This window comes from Phaenicophaeus curvirostris, chromosome 2, assembly GCF_032191515.1.
Source record: "Phaenicophaeus curvirostris isolate KB17595 chromosome 2, BPBGC_Pcur_1.0, whole genome shotgun sequence".
Taxonomy (NCBI): domain Eukaryota; kingdom Metazoa; phylum Chordata; class Aves; order Cuculiformes; family Cuculidae; genus Phaenicophaeus; species Phaenicophaeus curvirostris.
In genome coordinates this window covers 106,693,042-106,719,369 of record NC_091393.1, presented here as the reverse complement: position 1 = coordinate 106,719,369, position 26,328 = coordinate 106,693,042, and the positions used below count along the sequence as shown (strand labels likewise).

The window sequence follows — 26,328 nt, the reverse complement described above, 5'->3', positions numbered from 1 at the left end:
ATAAACTGGAAAGGACAGATTTAGACTGGACCTAAGGAGGAAATTCTTCACTCTGAGGGCAGCGAGGCACTGGCACACGCTGCCCCGGGAAGCTGAGGCTCCCCCGGCCCTGGAGGCGTTCAAGGCCGGGCTGGTCGGGGCTCTGAGGACCCGGATGCACATAGCGGGGGTGGGGCCGGACCCGGCCTGGCTCTACCACGCCCCCCCCCCCCCCCCTTCCAGCCAGGTGATCCCCATGACCACGTGATTTTCCCCGCGACCACGTGGCCGCCACGTGACCCCCGCCCCGCGCCGGCCGTGCGCGCGCCGCGGAGATGGCGGGTCCCGGCGAGGCCCCGCACCGGCTGCGCCCCGCACCGCCGCGCCTCAGCGCCGCCCGCCGCCGCCTGCCCGCCGCCCACATCGACTCCTTCAACTACGCCGTCAGCGAGGGCGTCTACCGCGCCGTGCAGGTCTCAGGGGGAAGGGATGGGAGCCGGCCGGGGCGCGGGGCCGGTGCCTCTCTCTCTCCCTCCCTCTCTCTCTCCCTCCCTCCCTCCCTCCCTGCCAACCGGTGCGTCCTCTCCGCAGGATCTGTCGCCGCTGGAGCTGTCGCTGAAGGAGAACCGCGTGTCGCTGGCGGTGACCGGCGTCTGCATCGCCCCCCCCGCCGTGCCGGCCGGCGCCGTCTGCCGCGAGCGAAGAGTCTTCCCCGCCGAGTGCCGCGGGGCGCGGGGCTCCTACCGCGGCAGGATCGGCGTGAGCGGCCGCGGGGAGCGGGGGGATGGATAGAGAGGGGATGCTGAGAGGGGAGTGCGGGGAGAGGGCAGGGGGAATGAGTCCAGAGGGGAATCTGAGCGGGGAGGGCAGGGGGGAATGGTTCCAGAGGGGATTCTGAGCAGGGAGGGCAAGGGGGAATGGATAGAGAGGGGATTCTGAGCAGGTAGGGCAAGGGGGAATGGTTTCAGAGGGGATTCTGAGCGGGGAGGGCAGGGGGAGTGGATATAGAGGGAATCCTGAGCAGGGAGTGCTGGGATAGGGTGAGGGGGGTTGGTTATAGAGAGAATTCTGAGCAGGGAGTGCGGGGGATGGCGTATGGGGAATGGCTATAGAGGGAATTGTGAGCGGGGTGGGCGGGGGGAATGGCTATAGAGGGAATTGTGAGCAGAGAGTGTGGGGATAGGGTGAGGAGGAATGGTTATAGAGGGGATTCTGATAAGGGAGTGTAGGAATAGGACAAGGGGGAATGGTTCTAGAGGGAATTCTGATCATGCAGTGCAGGGATAGGACAAGGGGGAATAGTTTTAGAGGGGTTTCTCATCGGGGAGTGAAGGGATAGGATGAGGGAATGGTTTTATAGGGGGTTCTGCTCAAGGAGTGCAGGGATGGAGAGGAATGGTTATATAGAGGCTTTTGATCAGGAAGCGCTGGGATAGGACGAGGGGGAATGATTCTAGAGGGGATTCTGATCAGGGAGTGCAGGGACAGGAGTGGTTATAGAGGGGCTGCTGATCAGGGAGTGCAGGAGTTGGGGGGGGAATGGTTTTAAACTGAAAGAAGGGAGTTTGGGAATAGAGAAAAATAGAGGTTAGAGGGGAGCTGGAAGTGGGGAGATCGGATTCTAGAAGAAGTTCTGCACTGGGAGGATGGTGAGGCACTGGCACAGGTTGCCCAGAGAAGTCATAGAACCATAGAATAGTTTGGGTTGAAAGGGACCTTAAAGAACATCCGTTTCCAACCCCGCTGCGATGGGCCAGGTAGTCCCACCAGATAGTCCCACCAGATAGTCGGTGTTCAGGGCCAGGTTGGATGAGGCTTTGAGCAACCTGATGCAGTGGGTTCCTTCCAACTCAACCCATTCTAGGATTACCATTTTACAAAGATAGAAGTCTGTTAAACAGATTGTGATCATATTAACTGTGCAGTGAAGATTAAAAGTCCAATTTCATTTCCTTGCTGTTTGCATTTTGTTGTTTCAGGCTGACATCAGCTGGTCACTGAATGGCATGCCACAAGAGACGATTAAACAGCCCCTGGGGTACATTCCAATCATGGTGAAGTCCAAGTTGTGCAACCTCTATAACCTTTCCCCACAGGAGCTCATGCAGCACCATGAAGAGGAAGAGGTAACAGAGATTTTGTGGGTCAGGAAAATCTGTGTTTTACATGAGCAGTATCAGGCCAGCTTCTTTTTACAGGACGTGAGCATTTATATTTTGTCTCAAGTTTGACTTGTTATTTTCTCTGAATGTATCCTATTTATGGTGGTTCCATACAGCATCTTGAAAAATGTCTGGTCACAGCTATCTTTGAATACAGGGGTCTTTTTGGTGTTGATACCTGTAGTTCCAATATTTGACTTCCCAAGTGCTAACTGGCAAATGAGGTCATGGATCTATGAGTGGCCTGTGTCTGTGGAGGCAAAGATTTGGAGAACGGGCATTGAAAGAGATATTTTCTTTCTCGGTTGTCATCTGCAGCTTTTCCTTGTCTCCCTAGTAGCATGTCAGCTGTGGAGAACTGCATACGGAATTATTTAGTGCTGTATTTTGTGCTTACAAAAGAGTGAGCAAACTACAGAATAAAATACAGGAAAGCTGGGGAGGGGCTCTTTATCAGGCGGTGCAGGGACAGGACATGGGGGAACAGTTTTAAGGTGAAAGAGGGGAGATTTAGGTGAGATCTTAGGAAGAAATGTTTTCCTGTGAGGATGATGACGTGCTGGCACAGGTTGCCCAGAGAAATCATGGCTACTCCATCTCTCAAGGGGTTCAAGGCCCAGGTTGGATGGGGCTGTGAGCAACTTCAGAATAATTATTAAAGAAAAAGAGTTCATGTCAGCTCTTTAAAACTTTTCAGTTGATCACACAGGGTTTTTTGTGGGTTTTTTTTCTCCCTTCCTTTAAGTTGTAGAATCCCTTTCCTTACACTGTGCACTACATTTAGACTTGATAGTCACTGGCAGGGAATGCAGCCTTTCCACACATGCTGCTGAAACATCTGTCTTGCTAGGTGTTCCATAGTTCAAACATTCAGTGTTTGCTTTTACTGTGCAATACAGGCATTTTTGTCTTTTACTTAAAATTCTGGGTTATGAATTTCTAAGCACATTAAAATTATTTATCTTTTTCTGCCAGGAAATGGGAGGCTACTTTATTATTAATGGCTTAGAAAAAGTTATTAGGATGCTGATTATGCCCCGGCGAAATTTCCCTCTTGCAATGACAAGACACAAGTGGAAAAACAGAGGCCCTGGTTTCACGGAGTATGGTAAGCTGAACAGTTTTCTGCAACATCCTGCTGGTAACCACTTGAGGACAAGTAGCAGTGACCATCTATAGCTGGCTTTTGGTAGTTTGTTTTGTTGTAGCTCTTGTGTAACCTTTATAGTTTTTACTATCTGTGAAAATATAGTGTCAACGCTGGCATAACAGTGCAGGTGCTTGCTCTGTGAGAGCTGTCTGAGCTGCGCATGCTGAGCGAGGAGATTGTATTCCAGGACTTGCAGTACGTGGAAGGTGGAACAAGCCCCCTGTCTTTAGCAGAACTCGTAAACTGCTAAATTTGTTTCATTTAATTTGTTTATGCATACTGTGAAATGAAAGAGTTAATTTACATGAGGCAGATCAGCTAGATTCTTGGCTGTCCCATACCTGTGTCAAGTATACTCAGTAAAACAAGTTCGGAATTGGATTAAACCAGAAAAAGGACAGTTTTAAAAGGAGGTGTTACCAGCTGCTGATTTGACTGGGCCCTGGTGTTGAGTACACGCTGTAATTCCACCTGAATTAATTTTGAGATAGTGCCAGATTAAACACTCCCATTTGTTGCATCTTTCTTTGTCCTGCAGTGGGACAGGTCCAGGCAATAGTGCTTCAGCGGCACCACCTAAACACAGAGATGTGAAAATTTGACCCAGGGTGCCATTAGAAGGAGCACTTGTGTTTTGCTGTATCTTACAGCCTAAGATTACAGATAGGATCGGAGCTTTCCATTTCCTAAACACTTTATGCATCTTCCAAGCCTCTCAGCAAGCATGCTGGCCATCCCCATCCCGAGGCATTTGTCCACTAAGAGTGGAATTGAGCTGCTGTATTTATTTGAGATGGGAGACTGGTGCTGAAACTAGTGATCTGCCTCATGCTCTCAGCCATGAAGTACCGAGGTTTCTCTCATTAATTGTCTGGCACCTACTCAGACCAAATGGTCCTCAGACTCATCACAGCGATGCGGCCGATTGGTTTGTATAGCTGACACTGGTCTTTGCCTGGGTTCATTTTCACAGGAGTAGTGATGCACTGCGTTAAGGACGAGCACACTGCGATAAATATGAACCTGCACTACTTGGAAAACGGTTGTGTCATGCTGAATTTCATTTTCCAGAAAGAGCTGTTCTTCCTTCCCTTGGGGTTTGCTCTGAAGGTAAACAACTAATGCTTGTGCTTTCTATGTTGAATAAATACAGAAGTTTTGGGAAGCATTTTGATTTAAGTGAGAAGAAGGTAGTTCCGTACTGAGTATTTTCAGTCTTTCCTTCTTATGTTAGCCGAAGACCTGCAGTCCAGACCCAGCCTATGCCTGTAACATAACTCTTGGCTGAAGCAGAGAAGTGTGCGCAGGGTCAGGAGGGGGGGAGAGAGCTGCACAAGGGTTTCTTGGATTTTTGCTAACAATTAATGTGGATGAGTAGCTCTTGGAGGGGTGTAAGAGTTTGCCACCTACTGTGAAAGATCTCAGGAATCTTTCTAAAACAGAATGACAGCTCAGCGTTCAAGGAATGAACAACATTAATTGTTAAAGGCAGATTGTCCCATCTAGAAGCAAACTGGTGAACTGGCTTCGTTTCCTTAAGAAGAAAAAGAAAATGCTGTTTCGAATCGGAAGCAGAAACAATGAAGATTGGAAAGGGTCTGTTTGAGCATATTTGATGGATGTAAACTGTTCTTTGGATAGCAGGCAAAAGATTTACCTGAGCCAAGACCTTTTAAATTCCCCTCTACATGTGTGCTTTCTCTGTTAGCAGAGCTGTATGCAAGAGGCCTGTGATGCTTAAGTGATAGAAGCACGATGTGAATCAGTGTCAGTGAAATTTGCACCTTCTTCTTTCAGCCTGCTGTATTCACATTGCTGTTGCACAATTTATTTCACTTTTTCTTCCACTTTTATTTCAGCAAAAGTAGTTACCAAAATTAGCTGATTACCCGTTGCTTTAATACGCAAATGAATTATACTGACCTGGTAGCTGTGAGACCTCGGGATAAGCAGGCTGCATTGTCTGATGTTCGATTTCTTCCATAAGTAGTCACTCTGTGTGGATTTGCACCCACCCTGCATCAGTCAAGCTCAGTTCCGTACTGGTTTACTCTGGCCCGTCCAGGTCCCACTGCAGCAGACGGCTCCTGCTGCCACCCTACTGCACTGCTGTTCTGGCTGTAATTCTGGTTTCTTCTTGCTGTGTAATCATCCCGGTGCTCTCCTGTGATGGACAAGAGGCAGCATGTGCTGGACAAGAAGCCACGTGTCCTCTGGCTGCTTCCAAATTGTGTGTATCATGATTACTAAGCAGCAAAACTGAGCTTACATTGTCCCCTTTCATCAAGAAAACTGGCTTAGTGTCTTTTTCGTGCAGCCTTAATTTTTTCCTGAACTTTTTGAAGCCTTCTTAAATGTAATGAACAAACAATTTACTTAAAGATCAGGCACTTTTGTCGGTAAATACAGAAGTCATTGGGGGACGACGTATTTTCTTAGTAAGGAAACAAGTAGGAAACCATTGTAACACCAGGAGCTAAGGATGTATGATTTAAGTATGAGCTTTATTATATGAAGTGCTGAAACTAACATGAATTTGTTCTAATAGCCTTTGTCAAAAGGCTAAATTGCCTTTTGCTTTGCATGAGAATCAGTAGCATCTTGAGACAATGGTGAATTAAATTTATGTTTCTAAGTGAGCTCATTCTGTAAAGATATTAGGAAATCTTACCTAAACAAAAGAAGCTTGTTAATTTAAAGAGTGCAGGTTTACTTTTTTCCAAGGGTCTCATTGAATTGAGAGTACTTATGGTCATCATCAGGGTATATATATCCCCTGCATTACTCTCTAAGCACCTCAGCCCCGCAGTATTTTTCAGTTTGCATGGTGGAAGGGTATTTCCAAGGGACTGAAAACCTGAATCAGTGGGACACCCTAGTTCTGCTGCTGTATTTTGTGGATAGATGTTGCTATGACTTTGTTTTTCTGATCTGATACACTTCTGTCTTTCAGGCATTGGTTGATTTCCCAGACTACCAGATCTTTCAAGAGCTGGTCAAAGGAAAAGAAAGTGACACCTTTTATGTGAACTGCGTTACTGAGATGCTGAGAGCAGTGGTGGATGCAGGTTGTTTTACACAGCAAAACGTCCTCGAATATCTGGGAAAGAGCTTCAGAGTGAAACTTAACCTTCCTGAGTGGTACAGCAATGAACAGGCTGCGGATTTCATTTTGAGGTACATATCTATGCATGTAGGAGTGTGTGATTTAGTGTAATTATATTGAAATTGTAGGCAGATTTAAGACTACATCAGATTTTGTTATAGTTTTCACATTGATGAAACAATAGCCAGCAGCCAGTTTTTTATGAGACTCCAGGATATGATGATAATCTGTATTTGTGGTGTTCAGAAAAGTGCATTTTAATGGATTGACGCAACTATCCCCAGAATGGTTTCAGGAGAGGGTATTGGCTGTTATTTAGATGTGATTTTCTGATGTGTTTGATGAAAAACATAAATACTACAGACTAAGGAAGAGAAGGTTAAAACTAGGTCTGTGACTGCTCGAAGCTTTATTTGTTGAACAGAAATATTGCAATTTGTGGCATTTATCAGTCTCATACAGTTGTCAGCAGCTGTGATAGGTATTACATTTATCTTTTAAAATGGTAGAAATCAGGCACTTTACAATCTTCCTTCATCCATGGAATTAGAAAGGAGTGGAAGAGTTGGCTTTGGGACTGTCATTGTGACAGGCATTCAACTAAATTTCTTTTTCTGGTAAAGTAAGTGTTTGCTCTTTGAGAGTTTTTTTTAGCTCATGAAGAGAATCGTTAGGGATGTCCAAGTCCTTGAGCCCTTGTAAATATAGGATGGCTGGGTTGCTGGAGACACAGGTGATTTATAGGTGCTTTAGAGGGCCTTTTAGAAGTCCATAGACCATTTGGAAGCACGGAGCTTTGTACTGAGAAATATGAATGGATAATTTCAAGAAACCTGGAATGACTCTGATTTTCCTATTTCTGAATATTCTGGTGGTTGGTTTGTTGGTTTTTTTTTTCACTCTGGTACGTGCTGTACACCTCATTTGCCTCCGATGAAGAGATAGAAGAAGAGGAGTAGTGAAAATTTTAGTTGGGATGTGCTGGAACTGTAACTTCTCTGGACAGAACCTGTCCTTGGAGTTTTGTCTTGCTTTGCAGTGAAGCTGTAAAGGCTTCAATAGAGGGAATGTAGAGGGGAAGTAGAAATCTCAAAAGGTCCTTGAGTGCTGATGGAAGACTATGGCACTTGGGCCTTGGAAAGCAAGTGAAGTCAGGTGTCTTGGCAAGCAATCAATCTCTTTGGTTGGAATTAGCTGTGTTTTTCCTTTCTGCTTGTGCTACGGTGTTGTTCAGCCCACAATTTTTCACACATGGGATTTCGGATTTAGCAATGGAGATTTGGACTTTCTGTGGCAGAACCCTCCTAGTGTTAACAGAAATGTTTCATGGTTTGCTGCTGATTTCCAGCTCAGATTTGAGGTGGGGTGCATGTTAACATAAACTGTGTGCTTACGACATCTGACTGTGTTAAGTGTTTCACAAGGTTCACTTCATCTGATCAACCAGGTGTATCCTTAATGAAACCAGCCCCTTAAAAAGACAAATTAATAATTTTTCAGCTCCATCTCTGTTTCTTTTTCATTATTATTTCATATAATTCTAAGGGCAACTTTAAAAGCTTGTACATTGTTAGACTTTCTAACAAAAAAACCCTGATTTGCTATTATTTAGGAGAAACTTGAACAGCCAGCATGAAAAGACAGTGTTAGTTGTCCTCTCTTCTCCTTTCTCTTCCTCCAGCAAGTGTATCTGCATACACCTGACAAACAGAACCGAAAAGTTCTACCTGCTTTGTATGATGACCCAGAAGCTGTATGCGTTTGCCAAAGGGGAGTGCATGGAGGATAATCCTGACAGTCTGATGAATCAGGAAGTGCTTACTCCAGGACAGCTGTTCCTTATGTTCTTAAAGGTAAGGGCTTCAGGGGTTTAAGTCTGTGAATGTAACCATCGTCCAGTCCAGACCCCACAGCGTCTGTGGGGACAGGAGAATTGCAAGAGCCAGACTGAAGAGAGGGAAGTCTGGATAAGCTGTGAAGGCTGAGAGTGCTGGATGTAGTGTAACCAGGCAGTGTAGTTGAAGGTTTGGCGGTCTCAGCATAATGTACTAAATAAGCCTGTACAAAAGTTTCATAGCCTTCCAGAGCAGATGAAAGTGCCCCATTCAGCGTGGGAGTCTGAGGAAGTATCCTTCTGTTTTATCAGTTGATGTGGGAGTGGTAAAAATTTGCCTTGTGGTGTTCTTGGTGTTTCACATGGCAAAAAGCCAAGGAAATTACTGCGCTCACCCCATCTTCCAAATAGTGTTGATTCTTGATGTTGTCATCGCTCTTCCATCCTTAAATTCCTTTACGGATCAGGAAGTTGGTAGCATGCTTCTGACCTAGGCATAATGTGCCAGGAGGAAAGTATTCCTGTTCAGAAGCTTGGGTCTTCTGTGAAAGACTGCTAAAACCTCTCTGCTACTTAAGTGGTTTCAGTGCCTTTAGTAATATGGTTTTATTTCATCACTGTATCTAGCATGTTAATCATGGAGGAGTTATTATGGTCCGATGATGGGTACAGGTTGTGCTTTAGGTTTTGTTTGTTTTTTATGAAGTTCTGTTACTGTGCTTTGCCAGACTCATTGCTGGGCTGGGTGGAAATGATTACTAAGCTGCTGGATGAGTATTTTCCTTGCAGGTCTGTGTTGGCGTGATACCGTCAGCATTTTGATAAAATGAAGTCAGTGTGGGAAATGTGGCTGGAAAACTCTCAGTTCGCTTAGTTGTCCATCCTGCTGATTTTGGAGGATTTCTGTAGCAAATGATGTGGAGTTCTAATCTGAGCCTTTTATTTTCCTGTTCAGAATTTAAGTCTCTCGCTTTTCAACTGTAGGAAAGGCTTGAAAGCTGGTTGCAATCTGTGAAGTTTGTTTTGGAGAAAAGAATGGAAAAGGCTGATATAAGCATAAACACAGACAACTTGGTGAAGGCATTCGGCTTAACAACAGACTTAACCAAGCCATTTGAATATTTTCTTGCAACAGGAAACCTGCGATCTAAAACTGGTAAATCTTCAGGCTTCAGAAGCCCTTTTCCCCTCTGATAAACAGAATGAGAAACAATATGAAAATGAGCTTTTAACTGAAAACAACTGCTTTTATGCAGACATTGTACGCTGTAATGGAATCAGTAAAAGTGGTTTAGAAAAGGGATAGTTGAGCTTAAAAGGCAAGGTTTCTCCTTAAGCATAGATTCTATGCACGGTATAGGACAAGTTAGCTATTAAATAATTGAAACTAAATTTAGTATTGTCCACAACAACCACCATATTTTGGTTTGCTTTCCCAAAGGTTATTTCTTCTTAGAAGGTGGAATTTAAGATGAAGAAGAGGCATTTGTTTGTCAGGATTGCTCTGTTGGTCCTGTGAGCTTCAATAGAGAGACATTGCTTCACTAATGTGTAATTCATACCTACTTGGTGCTTCCCTGAAGTGTCTGATGTGATGTTTAAACTCAAAGAGGGGAGATTTAGATGAAATATTAGGAAGAAATATTTTCCTGCGAGGATGGTGAAGCACTGGCCCAGGTTGCCCAGAGAAGTCCTGGGTGCCCCATCGCTGGAGGTGTTCAAGGCCAGGCTGGATGAGATTTTGAGCAGCCTGATGCAGTGGGAGGTGTCCCTGCCCAGGGCACGGGGGTTGGAACTGGATGATCCTTAAGGTCCCTTCCAACCCAAACCATTCTGATTCTATTCTGTTCTACGATGGTGTAGCGGGGCACACACTGGAAAATGAAATGAGACTACAGAAGGCCACAGAATTTCAGTAAAAAGTACCACTTGCAAATTCTTAAGTCACTTCACCAGGAATGACTTCTGCGTGTTTCTGAAAGGAGATGGATTTTAAGCAATAGCTTGGAATTTTAAGTCTCTGGGCCTCGTACAGGTCCCCGAGTTGCCTGCACACAGACAACAGCACATCTGCCCTCTGTTGTTGGTATCCCAAGTGAGCATCTTTAGGGCTTGTCACTGAAAAACAACAAACCTCCTTGTAACATCATACTTTTTTTGCTGAAGCTGGATGATGTCCTGACATAAATCTCAATTTTGTTCCCAAGGCCTGGGCATGTTACAGGACAGTGGTCTGTGTGTGGTGGGAGACAAGCTGAATTTTGTTCGCTACCTTTCCCACTTCCGCTGCATACACAGAGGAGCAGCGTTTTCCCAGATGAGAACTACAACTGTCCGCAAGCTGCTGCCCGAATCCTGGGGGTTCCTGTGCCCTGTGGACACCCCAGATGGAGAACCCTGCGGTCTCATGAACCACATGACAGCTTTGTGTGAAATAGTGACAGAGATGGTGCCCGTGACAGACATTCCACCTTTGTTATGTTCCCTCGGTATGTTTTACTGGCTTGATCATTTAATGAAGCAGTCTTCCTATTTATCTTTCTACTCAGCAAACCCATATCTGGGAAGGGTTCTGTAGATACGGTCACTGTATACTATTAGCTTGAAAAGGTTAAATCAAGTTAGCAGCCATCAGCACTTAAAGGGGGCTCCCCGAAAGCTGGGGAGGAGCTCTTTATCAGGGAGTGCAGAGATAGGACAAGGGGGAATGGTTTTAAGCTGAAAGAGATTTAGATGAAATATTAGGAAGAAATGTTTTCCTGTGTGTGTGGTGAGGCTCTGGCAAGGGTTGCCTAGGGAAGTCAAGGATGCCCCATCCCTGGAGGTGTTCAAGACAAGGTTGGATGAGGCTTTGAGCAACCTGATGCGTGGAAGGTGTCCCTGCCCAATAGCAGAGGGGTTGAAGCTGGATGACCTTTAAGGTCCCTTCCAACCTGAGCCATTCTATGATTCTGCAAGTTAAACCTGTGTATACTGTGCTTCTGCCTAGTGGAAAGGAGCACATTGCTGATACAGATGCATCAGCCTTTTGGAGAGTGTAAAGTTCAATGTGAATGTCTCTCGGCTGTGTTCTGTAAAGCTAAGATGTTTACTTAGCACAAGGGGTTGCACAGTACAAACGCTAAGAAACTGGACCAAACAATGATTTTATAATGCTGTTTGTGACTTGAATTAAACCACAGCTCAGTTGTGATTACCACAGTTATGGGAATCCTTATTTCAATCAGAAAAGTGTGGAGGGGAATAGCGTACTTAGTTGTGCATGTTTTATATTTTCTGTTAAGTAATTAACGGCTTTGCCCTGTAGGTTTGAGTTCTTTGATGTCTCGGAAAACTTCTTGGTGTGGATTGAGTCTTCCTGGAGAAATAACTTCTGTGTTTTGTTTGTTTTTCTGGCTGTTCTTCTACCAACCTCCTCTTCACAGGTGTCACTCCCATCAATGCAACTCCAAGCAAGCCTTACACGGAGTGTTACCGAGTTATCCTGGATGGCTCTGTGGTGGGCTGGGTAGAGCAGGAGCTGGCTCCTGAGATTGCAGACACCCTTCGCCGTTTCAAGGTTGTCTGGTCTAAAATGTTTCTAAACTGAATATCCTAAATATAAAGTGATCAGAAAATGTTTGAACTTTTTTTTTCTTAAACCTCCATTCAATTTTTTTTTAATCTGACCCAGTAAGTTATCTTTGGCTATATTAGTGTGTTGGAGTGGGCTTTTCTGTTTTTCTTGTTTATATCCGTATGTTTGGTCTGTTGGTTTATGAAGTCATCATTTTTAGAACTTCTTTTCTTGAAAAGGGTAAGATAGGCATATTCTGTCCTTTTTTTTGGTGGAGATTTTTCCAGAAGTAGTTCTAAAACCTTTTCTTCACCATTTTTTTTAGTAGCTACACCTGTGGTTGGCATTTTCATTGTGAAGCCTGTTGGATGTAGCTTAACTAAACCGGTGTTGGTTTGTGTTTCTAAATTGGTGTTTCTTTGCAACAACAGATAACACAAGAGAAGAGATTTCCCGCACGGGCAGAAGTGGTCCTTATCCCAATGACAGGAAAAGCCAGTCTGTATCCTGGGCTGTTCATTTTCACTACCCCTTGTCGGATGGTGCGGCCTGTCAGAAACTTGTTCTATGGAAGGAATGAATGGATCGGTACCCTGGAACAGGTGGGGGTTACAAATTTCCTTTATAAGACACTGCCTGTTGCAGAGGTAGCTGGCATAAAAAATGATGTTTTGGAAAACATTTGTGGAAGGAGCTGAGGGTGGGACACAGGGAGTTTGTGTGAAGAGCTGGAATAGGCGACAAAGGGTTTTCTCATCTTCTGCTGGTTGGTTTCTGGTAAATGTCTTAGAGGGACTGTAGGGATCACTTTGAGATATCAAAATCTGGTCTCAGTATTAGTGAGGATTTTGAGGTGAGGGATTGCTGTCTTGTGTGTACTCTTTTATCCTTTGTTACGTCACATTCTCCAAATTGCCTGCAGGCAGCTAAGCAGTGGATATTCAAGGATTTTGTCCATTTGGAACGATTAAAATGGAAGACAGGAAGGAAAAGGTGTTACTGCAGGGTTTTTTTTTTCCAGGCTTACTTTTCTTGTAGTTGGTCTGTGGTTTTGGTAGGTACTTTGAAGCTGTTTGGTAGTTTTCTTGCCTGCTGATACACTAAGGTACAGACAACAACCACAAGTAAAACTGAAATGGATAAAAAAGCATTGGAGGCAGCTTTGTTTTGCTTTCTTTGCTTTAGAAGAAGGAAGCAAATGAGCTCTGTCCAATTTGATGCTTGCAGGTCTTCATGAATGTGGCCTCACTAGAGTCGGAGGTGGTGCCCGGAACGACCACTCACCAGGAGCTCTTCCCTCACAGCATTCTAAGTGTCGTGGCCAACCTCATCCCCTTCTCCGACCACAACCAAAGTCCACGAAACATGTATCAGTGCCAGATGGGTATGTGTCGTGGGACCTAATGCTGCAGGTCCCTGGGGAAGGGAAAGGGGAAAAAATCTGATGTGTCTGTTCTAGGTGTTCAAGGCCAGGTTGGATAAGCAGCATGATCCAGTGGGAGGTGTCTGGCAGGGCTTTTGGAAGTGGATGATCTTTAAAGTCCCTTCCAACCCAAGCCATTCCAAGCTCTTCCCAGCCTTTGTTTTGGCTTTGAGGTTGATTAACAGCCCTTTTTATCATGACAAAGAAGCCCTTTTTATCAGACTGGCTGTCCTCCAATGGGCAGTTCTAGGTCGTTGCACTCTGTAGCCCTCCTTAAACCCATACTAAATTCTGTTTGGTTTTTACCTTAATTTGGTGTTGCTGCTCACTCAGACAAGCAACGATGGGGGCTGCACCAGCTGTAGAGAGGTCGTGGTGTCTGACAGCTGCGCTGCCCACACTCCCCACAATCGACAGAGGTTAACCTGCTGCTGACTGCAGTCGGTGCTCTGCAGTGTTAGTGTGAGGTTTCCTTGCCACCTGTGTTCAGTTGGCAACTGCAGTTTTGGCTCTGCAGCTGCTGAGAGGACACTTGTTAGGCATCTGTCGCAAGATACTGCAGCAACAGGACAGAGGTTTTATTTTATGCTAGCTATTTAAGCTGATGTATTTGGTTGTCTGGAACCAGTTGGGGTAGGGTATGTCATAGGATTTTGATCTGCTGAGGCACAAGTGACACACAAGAGACAGGGTGCGAGTAGGGACTTACAGAGAGCAGGGCTCATTACTTCGGTAGCATCACTAGCATATTACATGCCAGTAATTGTCAGATGACCTTAAAACATGACCACTTCTCCATACTTTACTAGAAGTGTCAATGCGATGTTCCTTGCCAGTATATTTATACTATAGAAGCAAACACTCTTTGTCCTGGAAACGTGTAAGGTGTGCCTCAGAATGGGAAACTCTGGGGAGACAAAAACACCAAAACAAACAAAACCAAACCAAAACAAAAACCCTGAACCACAGCAGCCTTATCAGAGGTTTTGAAATTACAGAAAAGGCACAAAATTGCAAATAGTCCTTATGAAATGCTATGAAAGGAATTGAGAGTTGTGGTTCATAGAAACTGTTACAGCTGGACTTAGGACAATTATTAAATGTGAAGGGTTTTAAGAGTGGTAATCCCTTTACATTATAAATATTTCCACCTTCATTCTTAATGACATGCATGGAGGATGAAACATTGATTAGCTCCTAATTGATCCTGAATAAATCCAACTTTTTTTTTTCTTTCTTTATAGGAAAGCAAACCATGGGCTTTCCAGTCTATAACTACAAGGACCGCTCAGATAACAAGCTGTACCACCTTCACACTCCTCAGACCCCTCTGGTGCGGCCCAGCATGTATGACTATTATGGTATGGACAGCTATCCAGTCGGCACCAATTCGATTGTGGCTGTCATCTCCTACAGCGGCTATGACATGGAAGATGCAATGGTAAGCTGCCAAAAGGAGGAATCTGCTGTTCTGTAAAGGAATTTGTTGTTGGGGACTGGGAATTAGGGTGGTACACAGGAGCACAGCAGTGGAGCGTTGTTACCACAGGTAATGCTGGAGGTACTGACAGTAGAGCAGAGCTCCCTTGTGCAAGGCAGTGGGCTTCCAGCATTGAAAAACACTGGAGTTGCAGAAGGTTTAGGCCTTTGGGAATGGTGACTTGCTGGGAGGCTTTATTTAGGAAGGCAATGTTAAAAACAAGCATTAGATTGCAATGGAAATGCCTTCTTTGTTGAAGTTATTGGCGAGTATTTCACTTGTTAGGCCTTTGTTTCTTCTTTTTAGATTGTTAACAAATCCTCTTGGCAGAGAGGGTTTGCCTATGGAAGCGTAATCAAGATGGAGAGCATTGACCTTTCCCTTAAAGCCAGCAAGGCAGGTGATAATTTAGTATTTGGCGTCAGATCTGGTGACCCCAACGTTACGGAGAAGCTGGATGCCGACGGACTGCCTTTTGTTGGCTCTATCCTGCAGCCTGGGGACCCCTTCTACAGCTTCATGAACCTCAGCACAGGGGAGACCTTCACTGTGTACTATAAGTAAGTAGAGCTCAGCCCTCCCGGCTGTGCAAAGCTGGTGGTGAGCAGTCTGAGAGCTGCTGGCCCTGATGAGCTGTGGTACCTATTCCTCCTGGTTTTCCCTCTTCTCCCCACATGATAGTGTCCATGTCTTGAAAAGGAGAGTGTGGAGTTCCTGTTGTAGGTGACTACCATGCGTGTGTCAGGGCTTTTCTCTAAGCCAGTGTGGGCTGCAGAGCCAGATCTTGGGGGAGGAGAATCTCAGGCTGGTAAAAAGAAAGAGCTTGCAGAAATGTTTAACTGTCTCCCAAGGGTTGTTCCTGTCCCCCACACATGTTTTCTGTCACTTTTTGTTAATTGACTCACTTAAGGATTTCTGTCTAAAAACTTGAAGAAGCACCAAACAGAAAACCAAACCAAAGTGCCTGGTCCCAGAGATTTGCCCGAAAACCTTTTAAGCAGAGTTGTTACAGGAGTATTTTTCAAAGAGCATTTTTATTAACATTGCAACTTCCAAACTGCTAGAATATTAAAATTCATCAATTACCGTCCTCCCTCCCCTTGGAATATTTCGGGGATAAGTTTTATAAGACTTTTGAACTATATTTGTAAGACTATGGCTACCAAGGCTTCCATTAAAATCCTCTTAAATCTTTCAAGAAAGGGAAACAAAAACATTGACCAAAACTGATGTATTTAAATGCATCTTGTACTCCCAGTTGTCTGTACAACTTCAGGCCTTACATGTGTCTCTGCAGCATTACTAGAGTGAGGACAATGCTGCATAATCATTCACATTGTGAAGGTGAATTAGTCTGAGAAGTACTTGGGTAGCACAGTAACTGGTGTTACTGGGAAAGATATCATTTACCTATAACAGATGGTGCCGTAGCTGCACTGGGGAGCTGCCGTGGACTGGTAGGATCAGTTATCCTGGCTGCAGAGCAGGGCTAAGAGAAGCAGCATGTGGCTGTGGGGATCTGTAAGTCCAGTCTTGTCCTTGTACTTCTAGATCCCTCTTCAGCTCTCGCACCCTGTGTTCCTGCTCCCCAGCTCTCTCATGCCAGCCCAGCCGTAGTTCATGTTCCTTATCCAGAGAGCTGGTTTACTTCTGTACCATTCAGCTTTTGTTCATTCTTGAGCCAGATTGGATAATTATTTAGGTTCCTACATAGAGATGGGGTTCCCAGCAATCAGCACCAGCTTCTGCTCCCAGTTTGCCCCAGAGACCCAGGACCCTGAAGGAGTTCTGCCTGGAGTCCTAAGGCTGCGTAAACAGATAGGTCTTGTGCATGCCTTAGAAGAGAGGGAGAACAGAAGAAAAGGCTTATAAAGCACAGTTTTACTGTGGTTTTTTTTTGTTTTTTTTTTTGTGGCATGTAGCCTGGTTGCATTTGGACATAGTGTGATAATGGCTTTGAAACAAGATAAACTTATGTACAGGCCTTCTGCAAACACTGCATTCGTTAGGACATCAGGGGAGAAAAAGGAAAGTAACCTTTTCTTAGCATGGGACAAAATGTATTTATTCCATAGCTGTAGTCTCCAAAACAAGCAGAGTTTCAGCTGAAAGTGCTGTAAAAAGTTAAGGCTGCAGCTGGCACCTAGCGCATGGGACATCAGGCTGAGGCTTGCTCAGGAGAAGCAGCACACCCCAGGACAGGGCACTTGTTGGCCAGGCTCTCTCAGCTCACACCATGCATTCCTTTCTCCTCTGAACTTTCCTTTCTGCTTTACATGGAACCAATTCTTTGTTTGGGTTTCCCACTGAGATGGAGTGAATTTATCAGGGGTAGGGAGCAGGACTGCTGCCATAACACAAAACAAATGGCACTGGGACACAGTATGTTGGATAAAGTGGGGTACAGATGAACCAGGTTTAAATGATCTTTATTTTAAGTCATGGCTGGTGCATTACCTGATCCCCTGAAATCACAGCTGTGCTTCTAGTTTTAGCAGAAGCAAATGAATGGCAGTTGTGTGACAGCGTGTGTTGCTTCCATGCCCTCATGCAGTCCAATTTCCCTTGCTACTGAATAGTTCTTTCCAAGGGTGGTGGTGTTCCCCAGCTGTCCCAAGGCATTTTGTGAGACTTACAAAGGGTTTAATTTTTTTTTCCTGTTTCCCTTTCCTAGCTAATACTTATGAGCACATCTGACACTTTTGGCATGGTTGTTTTTCCCCCTACACAGGAATAAAGAAGTCGGCATCATAGACAACGTCAAGTTATGCAGCAATGACCGTGGCAGTGGAAGGTTCAAGAAGGCTTGCATCACTGTGAGGGTTCCCCGAAATCCAACTGTCGGAGACAAATTTGCCAGCCGTCATGGCCAGAAAGGTATCCTGAGCCAGCTCTGGCCAGTTGAGGATATGCCGTTCACAGAGAACGGGATGGTACCAGACATCCTCTTCAACCCCCATGGCTTCCCCTCCCGTATGACCATCGGGATGTTAATTGAGAGCATGGCAGGGAAGTCGGCGGCACTGCACGGCGTCTCCTACGATGCCACTCCCTTCACCTTCACAGAGAAGAACTCCGCTCTGAAATACTTCGGGGAGACGTTAGTGAGCGCAGGTTATAACTACTTCGGGACGGAGAAGATGTACAGTGGCATCAGCGGCCTGGAGCTGGAGGCGGAGATCTTTGTGGGAGTCGTGTACTACCAGCGCCTGCGCCACATGGTCTCCGACAAGTTCCAGGTGAGGACAACGGGGCCTCGAGATGCTGTCACCAACCAGCCTGTCAAGGGGAGAAATGTGGAAGGTGGGATTCGCTTTGGCGAGATGGAGCGTGACGCCTTGCTGGCACACGGCACGTCTTTTTTGCTGCAAGACCGCCTGTTCAACTGCTCGGATGGCTCCGTAGCTTACGTCTGCTTGAGCTGCGGCAGCATGACCTCTCCTGTGCTGGAGAAACCTCCGCATTCCTCTTCTGTGACGAGCAGCAGGAGGTACTCCTGCTCAGTCTGCAGTGAGGTGGACACCATTGAGGTTGTCCCTGTGCCCCATGTCTTCCGCTACTTTGTGGCGGAGCTGGCGGCCATGAACATAAAAACAAAGCTCAAGGTGGAGTAGCTCTGTCTGCAGGTGCGGCGAGGCTGCTGGGGGGAGAGAGGAAGCGTCTGTCCTCTGTCTCTGTGAATTCCAAGCATTCAGTCAGTTCTCAGGTTCTTCAAGCATTTGCAAGATTAATTTGATGTTTGTATTGAGATGGGGCGGTTGCCGAGCTGTACGGTGAGGAAATGCATCTCTGTTGAAGTTTGTTTGCACCTCCTAAAGGATCAGTGGCTATCGAGATGTGACATGGAAATCAAGCAATGTCGCTGCTCCCACCCAGGCTACTCGGTTGAGAGCAGTGAGGGTTCCCTGTTCTCCAAGCGCTGGCTGCAGCTGCAAAGATAAAGAGGTTATAAAACAGCATGAAGTGAATGCTGGAAATGATGAAAAAGAGAAATTTTGGTTTTTTTGAAGAAAAATCCTTGCAAAATGTATGCCTTAATGATGGGTATGTCCTAAAGTGATTGGACATGTTTTGTTTTATTTCAATGCATTTGCCTTGAAACTCGTGAAGAAGAAGGAGGCAGAGAGTTCTGCGGCAGGAAGCCCCTTCACCGCAAGAGACCGAGGTGGCCAAGCCAGGCCCATCCTGGGAGTATTTGGTGTTGCCGAGCCCAGTGCCTGTCTCCGTATGGCACCACGGTGGGATTTTCCCTGGTGTGTTTCTGTGTGGCTGAAGAGGAAGCAAGCAGAGGACTTTCCAGCCTGGATCCAACCCTGGATCTCAGCCTTCGTGCGGCGCTGTAAAGCATGGACACTACGGGATGGGAGCTTGCCGTGTCCATGTCAATGCAAACAAGCCCAGCCCCTGCAGCAGCAGCTGCCCCGATCCTAGAGGATGCCAGCCCCACTCCCAGAGGTTGCCGTCCCCCATCCCGGAGGATGCCAGCCCTGTTCCCCACTCCCAGCCGCGGCCAGGGAAGCTGGGAGTACCCGTTCGGCAGCCTTACGCCTCTTGTTAAGAGTTCTTTTGTATGTTTCTACTCCCGTTGTCTTTGGAGTCATGCTGGGGTGCCGGGGGCTGCCGGGAGCGGCTCTCCCAGGGCTTGGTGGGCGGCGGGAGCCGGGAAGCGGTGGGGCTGTCCCCAGTGGGCGAGGCCTGGGGGTTCCGCACGCCCGGCGGCTGCTGCCCACTCTGCACCAGCCGCAGAACCTCCACGAAGGAAGCGGATGGCGGTGGCTCCATGGCGGATGGCGGTGGCTCCATGGCGGTGCTACTGGGAGGGCGGAGCGGGAAGGGCCGTACCACCAGCGTGGGGAAGGGCGGTACCATTGTGGGAAAAGCTGAGGGGGAGCCGCCGCGATGCTAGGTGATGGGCGTCAGTTGGGAGCTGAGCCCTCAGCAGCCATGGATGTGCCGTGGGTGCTGCTGGCCGCTGCGCTGCTCCCGCTCCTGCCCTGTGAGTATTCCCAGAGGGAAGAGGCTCGGGACAGCCCTGCGGGCCGGAGGGAAGGCGGGAGCCACTGTAACTCTAGGTGATGGGCATCAGTTGGGAGCTGAGCTCTTGGCAGCCGTGGATGTGCCCTGGGTGCTGCTGGCAGCTGTGCTGCGAGTGTTCCTGGAAGGATGAGTCCAGGGACTCATGGCTGTGGGGGAAGCAGGAGCCCCTGCGATGCCAGGTGATGGGCGTCAGGAGCTGCTTCCGCAGCAGCTATGGATGTGCTGTGGGTGTTGCTGGCTGCCGCACCGCTCCCACTCCTTCCCCATGAGTATTCCCAGAGGGATGAGAGCAGGGAGCCCTACGGGCGGGAGGGAAGGCTGAACTTCACCATGGTGCATGGGGGACACTGCCCCTGACTGCTGTCCCCCTCCAGCTGGCAGGGCTGCTGAACCACTGCCCACCCTGGCCCCACCGCTGAGCATGGTGGTGGCCGGGCAGCGCCGGCAGCTGGTGGTCTGCGTCGTGAGCGACCTGGCCCCCAGCTACGACCATGCTGTCTGGATCTCCGGTGGGAACGGCACTGCCCTGCAGTCTTTTGCCTATGGGGCTTCCCAGGAGGATGGCGGCACCATCTGCACCGTCTCCCTGCTTCCCGAAGACCCCCTGGCCGAGGGGGATCTCGCCTGCCATGTGGGGCCCAATAGGACCTCTCCATCCCACAGCTCCAGCCCCATCCGCGTCACCGGTACGGCCTCACTGCTACCCGTGCTCCCGAGGATGGGGCTGGCGTTGCCACCACCCCAACGTGCCAGCGCAGGAAGGGGTTTGCGGCCAGCCCTGCTGCACACCTGGCATTGGCCACGCCACCTCCCCAGCTGTGCTCTCATCCCACAGGCAAGGAGGAGGCTGTAGAGCTGTGTCCCAGCAGCGCGGCCGGTGAGTCTCCAGGTCCTGCCATGGTGGGAATTGCAGTGGCCAGGGAGGAAGCCCTGGTATGGACCCAGCTGGAGTCCTGTGGTGGTTGGTGTGGGTCCCCATGGCGTGGCAGGGGGTGGGAAGAGGGGATGCGGCTCCATCCCGGTGGGCAAGAGAGGGAGGGTGAGGACCACGTGAAGGTGACATGAGGATCCTGTGGACACATGAGGGGGACAAAAGCCCACAATGGGCCCTAGGGAGCCAGATGAGCTTCAAGTCCTGAGGATGTTCCTCCTGGCCTGTACCCATGGCAGGCCTGGAGTGGATGTGGGGATAGTGGGGTACCTGTGGTAGGTGTCACCCTGTCCTGTCTGTCACAGTGCCACGAGCCCACGCCTCCACAGCCCTGCTGGTGGCCACCCGCCTCGTGCTGCTGAAGGTCACACTCTCTGATGTGCTCCTCACCACCATCCTGCTGGCCCAGAGCTGAGAGGCTGGGGGAATAGGGGTAAGTCCTGGGGGTGTGGATGGTGCCTGGAGTATCCTGGAAGGGCAAGAAGAGACCCCTGGCTGCTGGAGGGGGGAAGGCAGAATCACTAGGTTAGAAAAGACCCCCAGGACCATCTAGTCTAACCATTCCTATCAACCACTAAACCATGCCCCTCAGCACCTCATCCACCTGTCTTTTAAACACCTCCAGGGATGGTGACTCAATCTCCTCCCTGGGCAGCTGTTCCAGTGTCCAATGACCCTTTCCATGAAAAATTTCCATGGGTCTGGGGGGTTGCAGGGTTGCCACATTTTTGTAGGTGGCAGGGCCCAGGACTTACATGGTGGGGAAGATAGAATCGTGAATTATCCATGAGTAGGGAGGGAGGAACCCTGAATCATGCAGGGCTAAAGAGGGGGACCCAAATTATATGGGAGTAGGTATAGGGAGAGGGACCCCAACTTGTCTGGAGGTAGTGAGGGGAGATCCCCAATTATCTAATGGTGAGGAGGAGACCCTGAATTATCCAGGGAGTAGGGAGGGGACTCTGAATTATGGGGGGAGGACAGCTACCCAGGGGGGTAGAAAGGACCCTGAATTTCCTGGCAGTCCGGGAAGGGAATGCCAATTACCTGGATGTAGAGAGAGGACCCCAATTATCTGGGGGAAGGAAGGGACCCCGACTTATCCAAGGGTTGGGAAGGGACCTTGAATTATCCCGGGGTAGTAAGGGGGGCGTGGAATTACACAGAGGTGGGGAAGGAACCCCAATTACCTGAGAGGTTGGAAAGGATCCTGAATTCTGAGTGGGTATGGAGGGGCACCACAATTACCCTGAAGGCACCCCGAGTTATTCCTTGGGAGGACATTAATCAGGGAGTAGGGAGGAGACCCCAAATTACAGAGTGCATAGGGAGGAGAGAGATCTCAAATTATTCAGGGGTGTAGTACTCAAATTAACAGGCGGTGAGGGCAGGAGCCCTGATTCCCTGGGGCAGGAAAGGGTGGGGGGGTCATGAGGGACGATGAGGTGAGTCCCCCCCCAACCCCAGGTGCTTGGATTGGCTGGTGTGGGGGGATGAGCACTTGGAAGGACAGGATGTATTCCAGAAGGACCTGGACAGGCTGGAGAAGTGAGCCTGTGAGAACCACATCAGGTTCAAGACCAAGTGCAAGGTCCTGTACCTGGGTTGGGGCAATCTCCAATTTCAGTACAGGGGATGATGTGAATGAGAGCTGCCCTGCAGAGAAGGACTTGGGGGTGCTGGGTGATGAGAAGCTTGACATGACCCAGCAATGTGCGCTCACAGCCCAGAAGGCCAATCCTGTCCGGGTCTGCATCAAAAGAAAAGTGGCCAGCAGGGCGAGGGAGGTGATTCTGCCCCTCTATTCCTCTCCTGTGAGATCTCATCTGGAGTATTGTGTCCAGTTGTGGAATCCTCAGCATAAGAAGGATATGGAGCTGTTGGAATGGTCCAGAGGAGGCTACAAGGATGACCCGAGGGCTGGAGCACCTTCCCTATGAGGACAAGCGCTGAGAATTGGGATTGTTCAGCCTGGAGAAGAGAAGGCTCTGAGGAAATCTTATAGGAACCTTCCAGTACCTGAAAGGGGCTACAGGAAAGCTGGGCTGGGACTATTCATAAAGGCTTGTGGTGACAGGACAATGGGCAATGGGTATGAACTGGAGAGGGACAGAGTTTGACTAGACATACGGAGAAAACTCTTCCTAATGAGCGTCGTGAGGCCCTGGCACAGGTTGCCCAGGGAAGCTGTGGCTGCCCCATCCCTGGAGGTGTTCAAGGCCAGGTTGGATGGGGCCTTGGGCAGCCTGGTCTAGTGGGAGGTGTCCCTGCACATGGCAGGGGGGTGGAACTGGATGGGCTTTGAGGACCCTTCCATCCTGACCCGCTCTATGATTGGCTAACGGGGAGGGGCGAGCGCTCTGATTGGCTGGTTAGGGGCGGGTGGGCGGGGCTTTGATGGGCCCGCGCGCGCGGCTGCTGTTGGCCGTCGCCGTGGTTACGGGGCGGGGCGCTGGCGGAAGCGCGGCCCCGGAAGTTGGAGCCATGGCGGCGGCGGCGGCGGCGGCGCTGCTGCTGCTGGCGGCGGCGGCGGCGGGAGCCGACGACTCGGACTGGGTACGGCTGCCCAGCAAGTGCGAGGGTAAGCGGGGACGGGTTGGGGGGCGCCTGGGCCCGGCCTGGGGGCGCTCGCGGCGCGGAGGCGGCGGCCGCAGCCCCGCGCCCGTCGCTGCCCGCGGGGTCTGGCGCTCGGGGGGCCGGGGCCTCTGCTCCTCCCTCGGCAGCCCGCGGTTTACCGGCCATCCAAAGCTTTGCAGCGCCCCGGCGCGGGCCGTGCCCCAGCTTTGCTGTCTGCCGCGGTCTTTTTGCTGTGCAGGGACACGTGGAGCTTGGCAGCGAAGAGAAAAAAAAGAAGAAATGAAACTGGAGCTCTCTGCAAAGCGTTCTCTGCCGGGGAAGCGGCTCTGGAGACGCTGTGTGATGTCTGAGCTGGGCTGTGGCACCGGCGTAACCTCAGAGAAGCATCACAGCGAGTCCTGACCGTGCGCCGCTTCTCTCCCTGCGCAGGCTTGGAACCTGTGTCCGCACACAGCAATAATTGGGGCTGGCATCTGGATAACCAGACCCAGCAGTGAGCGCTCCCAGCATCTGTGGGGTCGCTGCTACAGCTGTGGTGTGGAGAGGGACGTCCTCAAGTCCAGAGGCACTGCAGGACGGAGTTCTCCCACCCGGGAGATGGTTGAAGTCAGCTCCAGCCCCTGGTGCCGGAGGCGTCTGAGCACATGCACAGCAGCCCCAGAGCAGCTCCCTCGCTCTGTTTCTGCCTGCAGCACGCCTCTCCGCTCACACCATTGCCTGGGAGAAGATGCGGTGGGTGGCTCATCACTGTCAGATTGTTCCTGCTGGGGCTTCGTCCTTCTCACAAAGTGCAGCTTGAAGAAGAGGTGCCTCCCAGCAAACAGGAGGCCACAGCACAGGACAAAGCTGTCTTCAGCCTTCCAGCAGCCTTCCACAAGGAAGGGCTGCACCATGCCTGGCTCCCATCCCTTCATGTTCCCATTTGTAAATCCCTGAGATGTTTCTCTTCTCCTTTTGGTTTCTGTAGCTCTGTCAGACTCTTTGTGACAGAAGAAATAAAGCTTTTTTTTTTCCATTTTTTTTAAGCCTTATAAAAGACAACATGAGCTGTGTTAACAGAAGTGTTGGATGCTGTGGCCTCTGCTGCAGCGGTGGCACAATCCGTAACCAGCATCTTGTCTGGCCACCCAGCTCCTCAGTTTCTGACATATTCCTCGTGTCTCCAGTGTGCTGGAGGAACTGTTGTCAGCTGGAATGCACTGTGAGCCACACCAGGGCTTGCGTTGTGAAAAGATTCCATCCTCTTCCAAGTGGAAGGATGCATCTTGTGGCATGGAGGCTTTGGTGGCTGCCGAGTGGAGCTGGCAGGAAACCTGCAGGTAGAACGGAGGCTGTCTGCCTTCCTGGCTGTCCTGCAGCAGCTGGCAGTGTGGATACGCTTACGCCAAAGCATGGATTCAGGTGTTCCTACTTCAAGGGAGCTCCAGTGGAATTGGTTGAGCCATTCCCGGTTGTTTCTTTGGATGCTGGGGCATGTTTGCTGCTCACAGTAGCTCCTGTGCTCCCATCTCCTGCTGTTTGTTCCTGCTGCGTCACGCTGCCTATTGGAGCAGTGAAACCCCCTCATCCACCTGTGCTTTCCTTCCCGCAGTGTGCAAGTACGTGGCTGTAGAGCTGAAATCCGCTTTCGAGGAGACCGGCAGGACCAAGGAGGTGATTGACACCAAGTACGGCTTCCTGGATGGAAAGGGCTCCGCCGTCAAGTACACACAGTCGTAAGTGGGAGTGGGATGGAGGGGTTTTCTCTGGCTGTAGCTGCTGGGGGAGTGGACAAGCCCCAGCCCTTGCTTGGCCTGTGTCTTCCTGATATTTTTGGAAGCAGGTTTGCAGAGGGGTGGGCATGGACGGGGCAGCCCAGGAGCCACGGAGCATTTTCATATCGCACTGGCTGGGCTGATGCTCCGTGTGCCCTGGCTCTCCCTGGGGAGCAGTGCCAAGCCCGCCCTCCTCTCCGTGCAGGGACATCCGATTGATCGAGGTGACGGAGAACATCTGCAAGCGGCTGTTGGATTACAACCTGCACAAGGAGAGAAGTGGCAGTAACAGGTTCGCAAAGGTGAGGGCTGTCCTCCAGTCCCTGGCTCCCACGCATCCCTGTGCCACCGGGGCACTGAACTGGGGTTTGTGCTTCCCATTCCCTGGATCCCCTGCAACTGAGGCCGTGCTGCCTCCCACGTCAGGTGTGGGATCTGTCCTTGGGGGGTGGGCAAGTCTCCATCCTTGCCTGGTTCATGTCTTCCTGATGTTTCTGAGAGTGGGTTTGCAGAGGGAGACGGACCCCTTGCTACTTGAATTCTGTCCTGGTGACGCTGATGTCCCGAGGCCCCTGATATTGGCTGGCTCAGATATCCCTGCATTGTGCGGCTGGCGCTGCGAGGGGAGAGCGGGAGTCCAGCAGGAGGAACACCACTTCATTGGGCAGCACTCTTCTCCACCAGGGAATGTCAGAGACCTTCGAGACCCTGCACAACCTTGTGCACAAAGGCGTCAAGGTGGTGATGGACATCCCCTACGAGCTGTGGAATGAGACCTCCGCTGAAGTGGCCGACCTCAAAAAGCAGGTACATGGGTTGGTGGGATTGGGACAGAGGGTCTTGGAGGCAGGACCTGGTGCCGGTCCTGCTCTGTTGGCTCGTGTCTGGAGCTGGGCTCTCCCCTCTGCACCAGTGTGACGTGCTGGTGGAGGAGTACGAAGACGTGATCGAGGACTGGTACAGACACCACCAGACAGAGGACCTCTCCCAGTTTCTCTGCGCCGAACACGTGCTGAAAGGGAAAGACACAAGTAAGTCGTAGCTGGTCCGGTGGGAAGGGGAGAGCAGGGAGGCCCATCGCGGTGCCCCCCTGCCCCTCTCCTCCCCGCAGGCTGCCTGGCGGAGACGTGGACCGGCAAGAAGGGCGACCTGGCGAGCGTAGGGAAGAAGAAGAGCAAGAAGAAGAAGAAGGGACGGAAGGAGGAGAGCGAGGGAGCCGCCGCCGCGCTCCCGGCCGCCGGCGAGGCCCTGGAGGACAGCGGGGTGCAGGAGGCGGCCCCCCTGGCGCACAGCCCCGCCGACGAGCTGTAAGCGGCCGCCTCTCCGGCGGGAACCAAAG

General features: G+C 49.7%; 4 protein-coding genes across 5 annotated transcripts in view; 3 read left to right on the top strand and 1 right to left on the bottom strand.

The window, feature by feature from the left end:
* ENTPD6 (ectonucleoside triphosphate diphosphohydrolase 6) overlaps window positions 1–26,328 on the top strand; it is a 107,304-nt gene that overhangs the window by 1,341 nt on the left and 79,635 nt on the right. The window lies entirely within an intron of this gene.
* Window positions 315–19,269, top strand: POLR1B (RNA polymerase I subunit B). The gene is made up of 15 exons (XM_069850333.1): window positions 315–452; window positions 571–738; window positions 1,959–2,105; window positions 3,117–3,249; window positions 4,265–4,401; window positions 6,245–6,468; window positions 8,079–8,250; window positions 9,216–9,387; window positions 10,439–10,720; window positions 11,657–11,790; window positions 12,219–12,389; window positions 13,015–13,171; window positions 14,455–14,651; window positions 14,997–15,250; window positions 17,422–19,269. Exons 1-15 carry the CDS (start codon window positions 315–317, stop codon window positions 18,302–18,304), a joined length of 3,369 nt encoding a protein of 1,122 aa, XP_069706434.1. The 3' UTR covers window positions 18,305–19,269.
* On the bottom strand, window positions 17,239–19,601 carry PEX39 (peroxisomal biogenesis factor 39). The gene is given in 3 exon segments (XM_069850388.1): window positions 17,239–18,563; window positions 18,565–18,619; window positions 19,294–19,601. Coding segments are annotated over 3 exon segments (345 nt in total). The 5' UTR covers window positions 19,560–19,601; the 3' UTR covers window positions 17,239–18,539.
* CNPY3 (canopy FGF signaling regulator 3) lies at window positions 19,575–26,328 on the top strand. 2 transcript variants are annotated; one of them, XM_069850385.1, is made up of 7 exons: window positions 19,575–19,686; window positions 20,102–20,413; window positions 24,827–24,950; window positions 25,195–25,291; window positions 25,674–25,796; window positions 25,903–26,020; window positions 26,101–26,328. In XM_069850385.1, the coding sequence occupies exons 1-7, from the start codon at window positions 19,590–19,592 to the stop codon at window positions 26,298–26,300; spliced, it is 1,071 nt and encodes a 356-aa protein (XP_069706486.1). In that variant the 5' UTR covers window positions 19,575–19,589; the 3' UTR covers window positions 26,301–26,328. The 2 variants fall into 2 exon arrangements, with proteins under 2 accessions (XP_069706486.1, XP_069706485.1); XM_069850384.1 differs by lacking the exons at window positions 19,575–19,686; window positions 20,102–20,413 and adding an exon at window positions 23,098–23,239.

Bases quoted from the DNA above. Each gene is read 5' to 3' on its own strand.
- CNPY3 (XM_069850385.1), top strand. From the start codon at position 19,590: ATGCTAGGTGATGGGCGTCAGTTGGGAGCTGAGCCCTCAGCAGCCATG. The intron at 24,951-25,194 runs GTAAGTGGGAGT...CTCTCCGTGCAG, and splicing joins GCCGTCAAGTACACACAGTC to GGACATCCGATTGATCGAGG. The intron at 26,021-26,100 runs GTAAGTCGTAGC...TCCTCCCCGCAG, and splicing joins GCTGAAAGGGAAAGACACAA to GCTGCCTGGCGGAGACGTGG.
- POLR1B (XM_069850333.1), top strand. From the start codon at position 315: ATGGCGGGTCCCGGCGAGGCCCCGCACCGGCTGCGCCCCGCACCGCCG. The intron at 739-1,958 runs GTGAGCGGCCGC...TTGTTGTTTCAG, and splicing joins CCTACCGCGGCAGGATCGGC to GCTGACATCAGCTGGTCACT. The intron at 10,721-11,656 runs GTATGTTTTACT...TCCTCTTCACAG, and splicing joins ACCTTTGTTATGTTCCCTCG to GTGTCACTCCCATCAATGCA.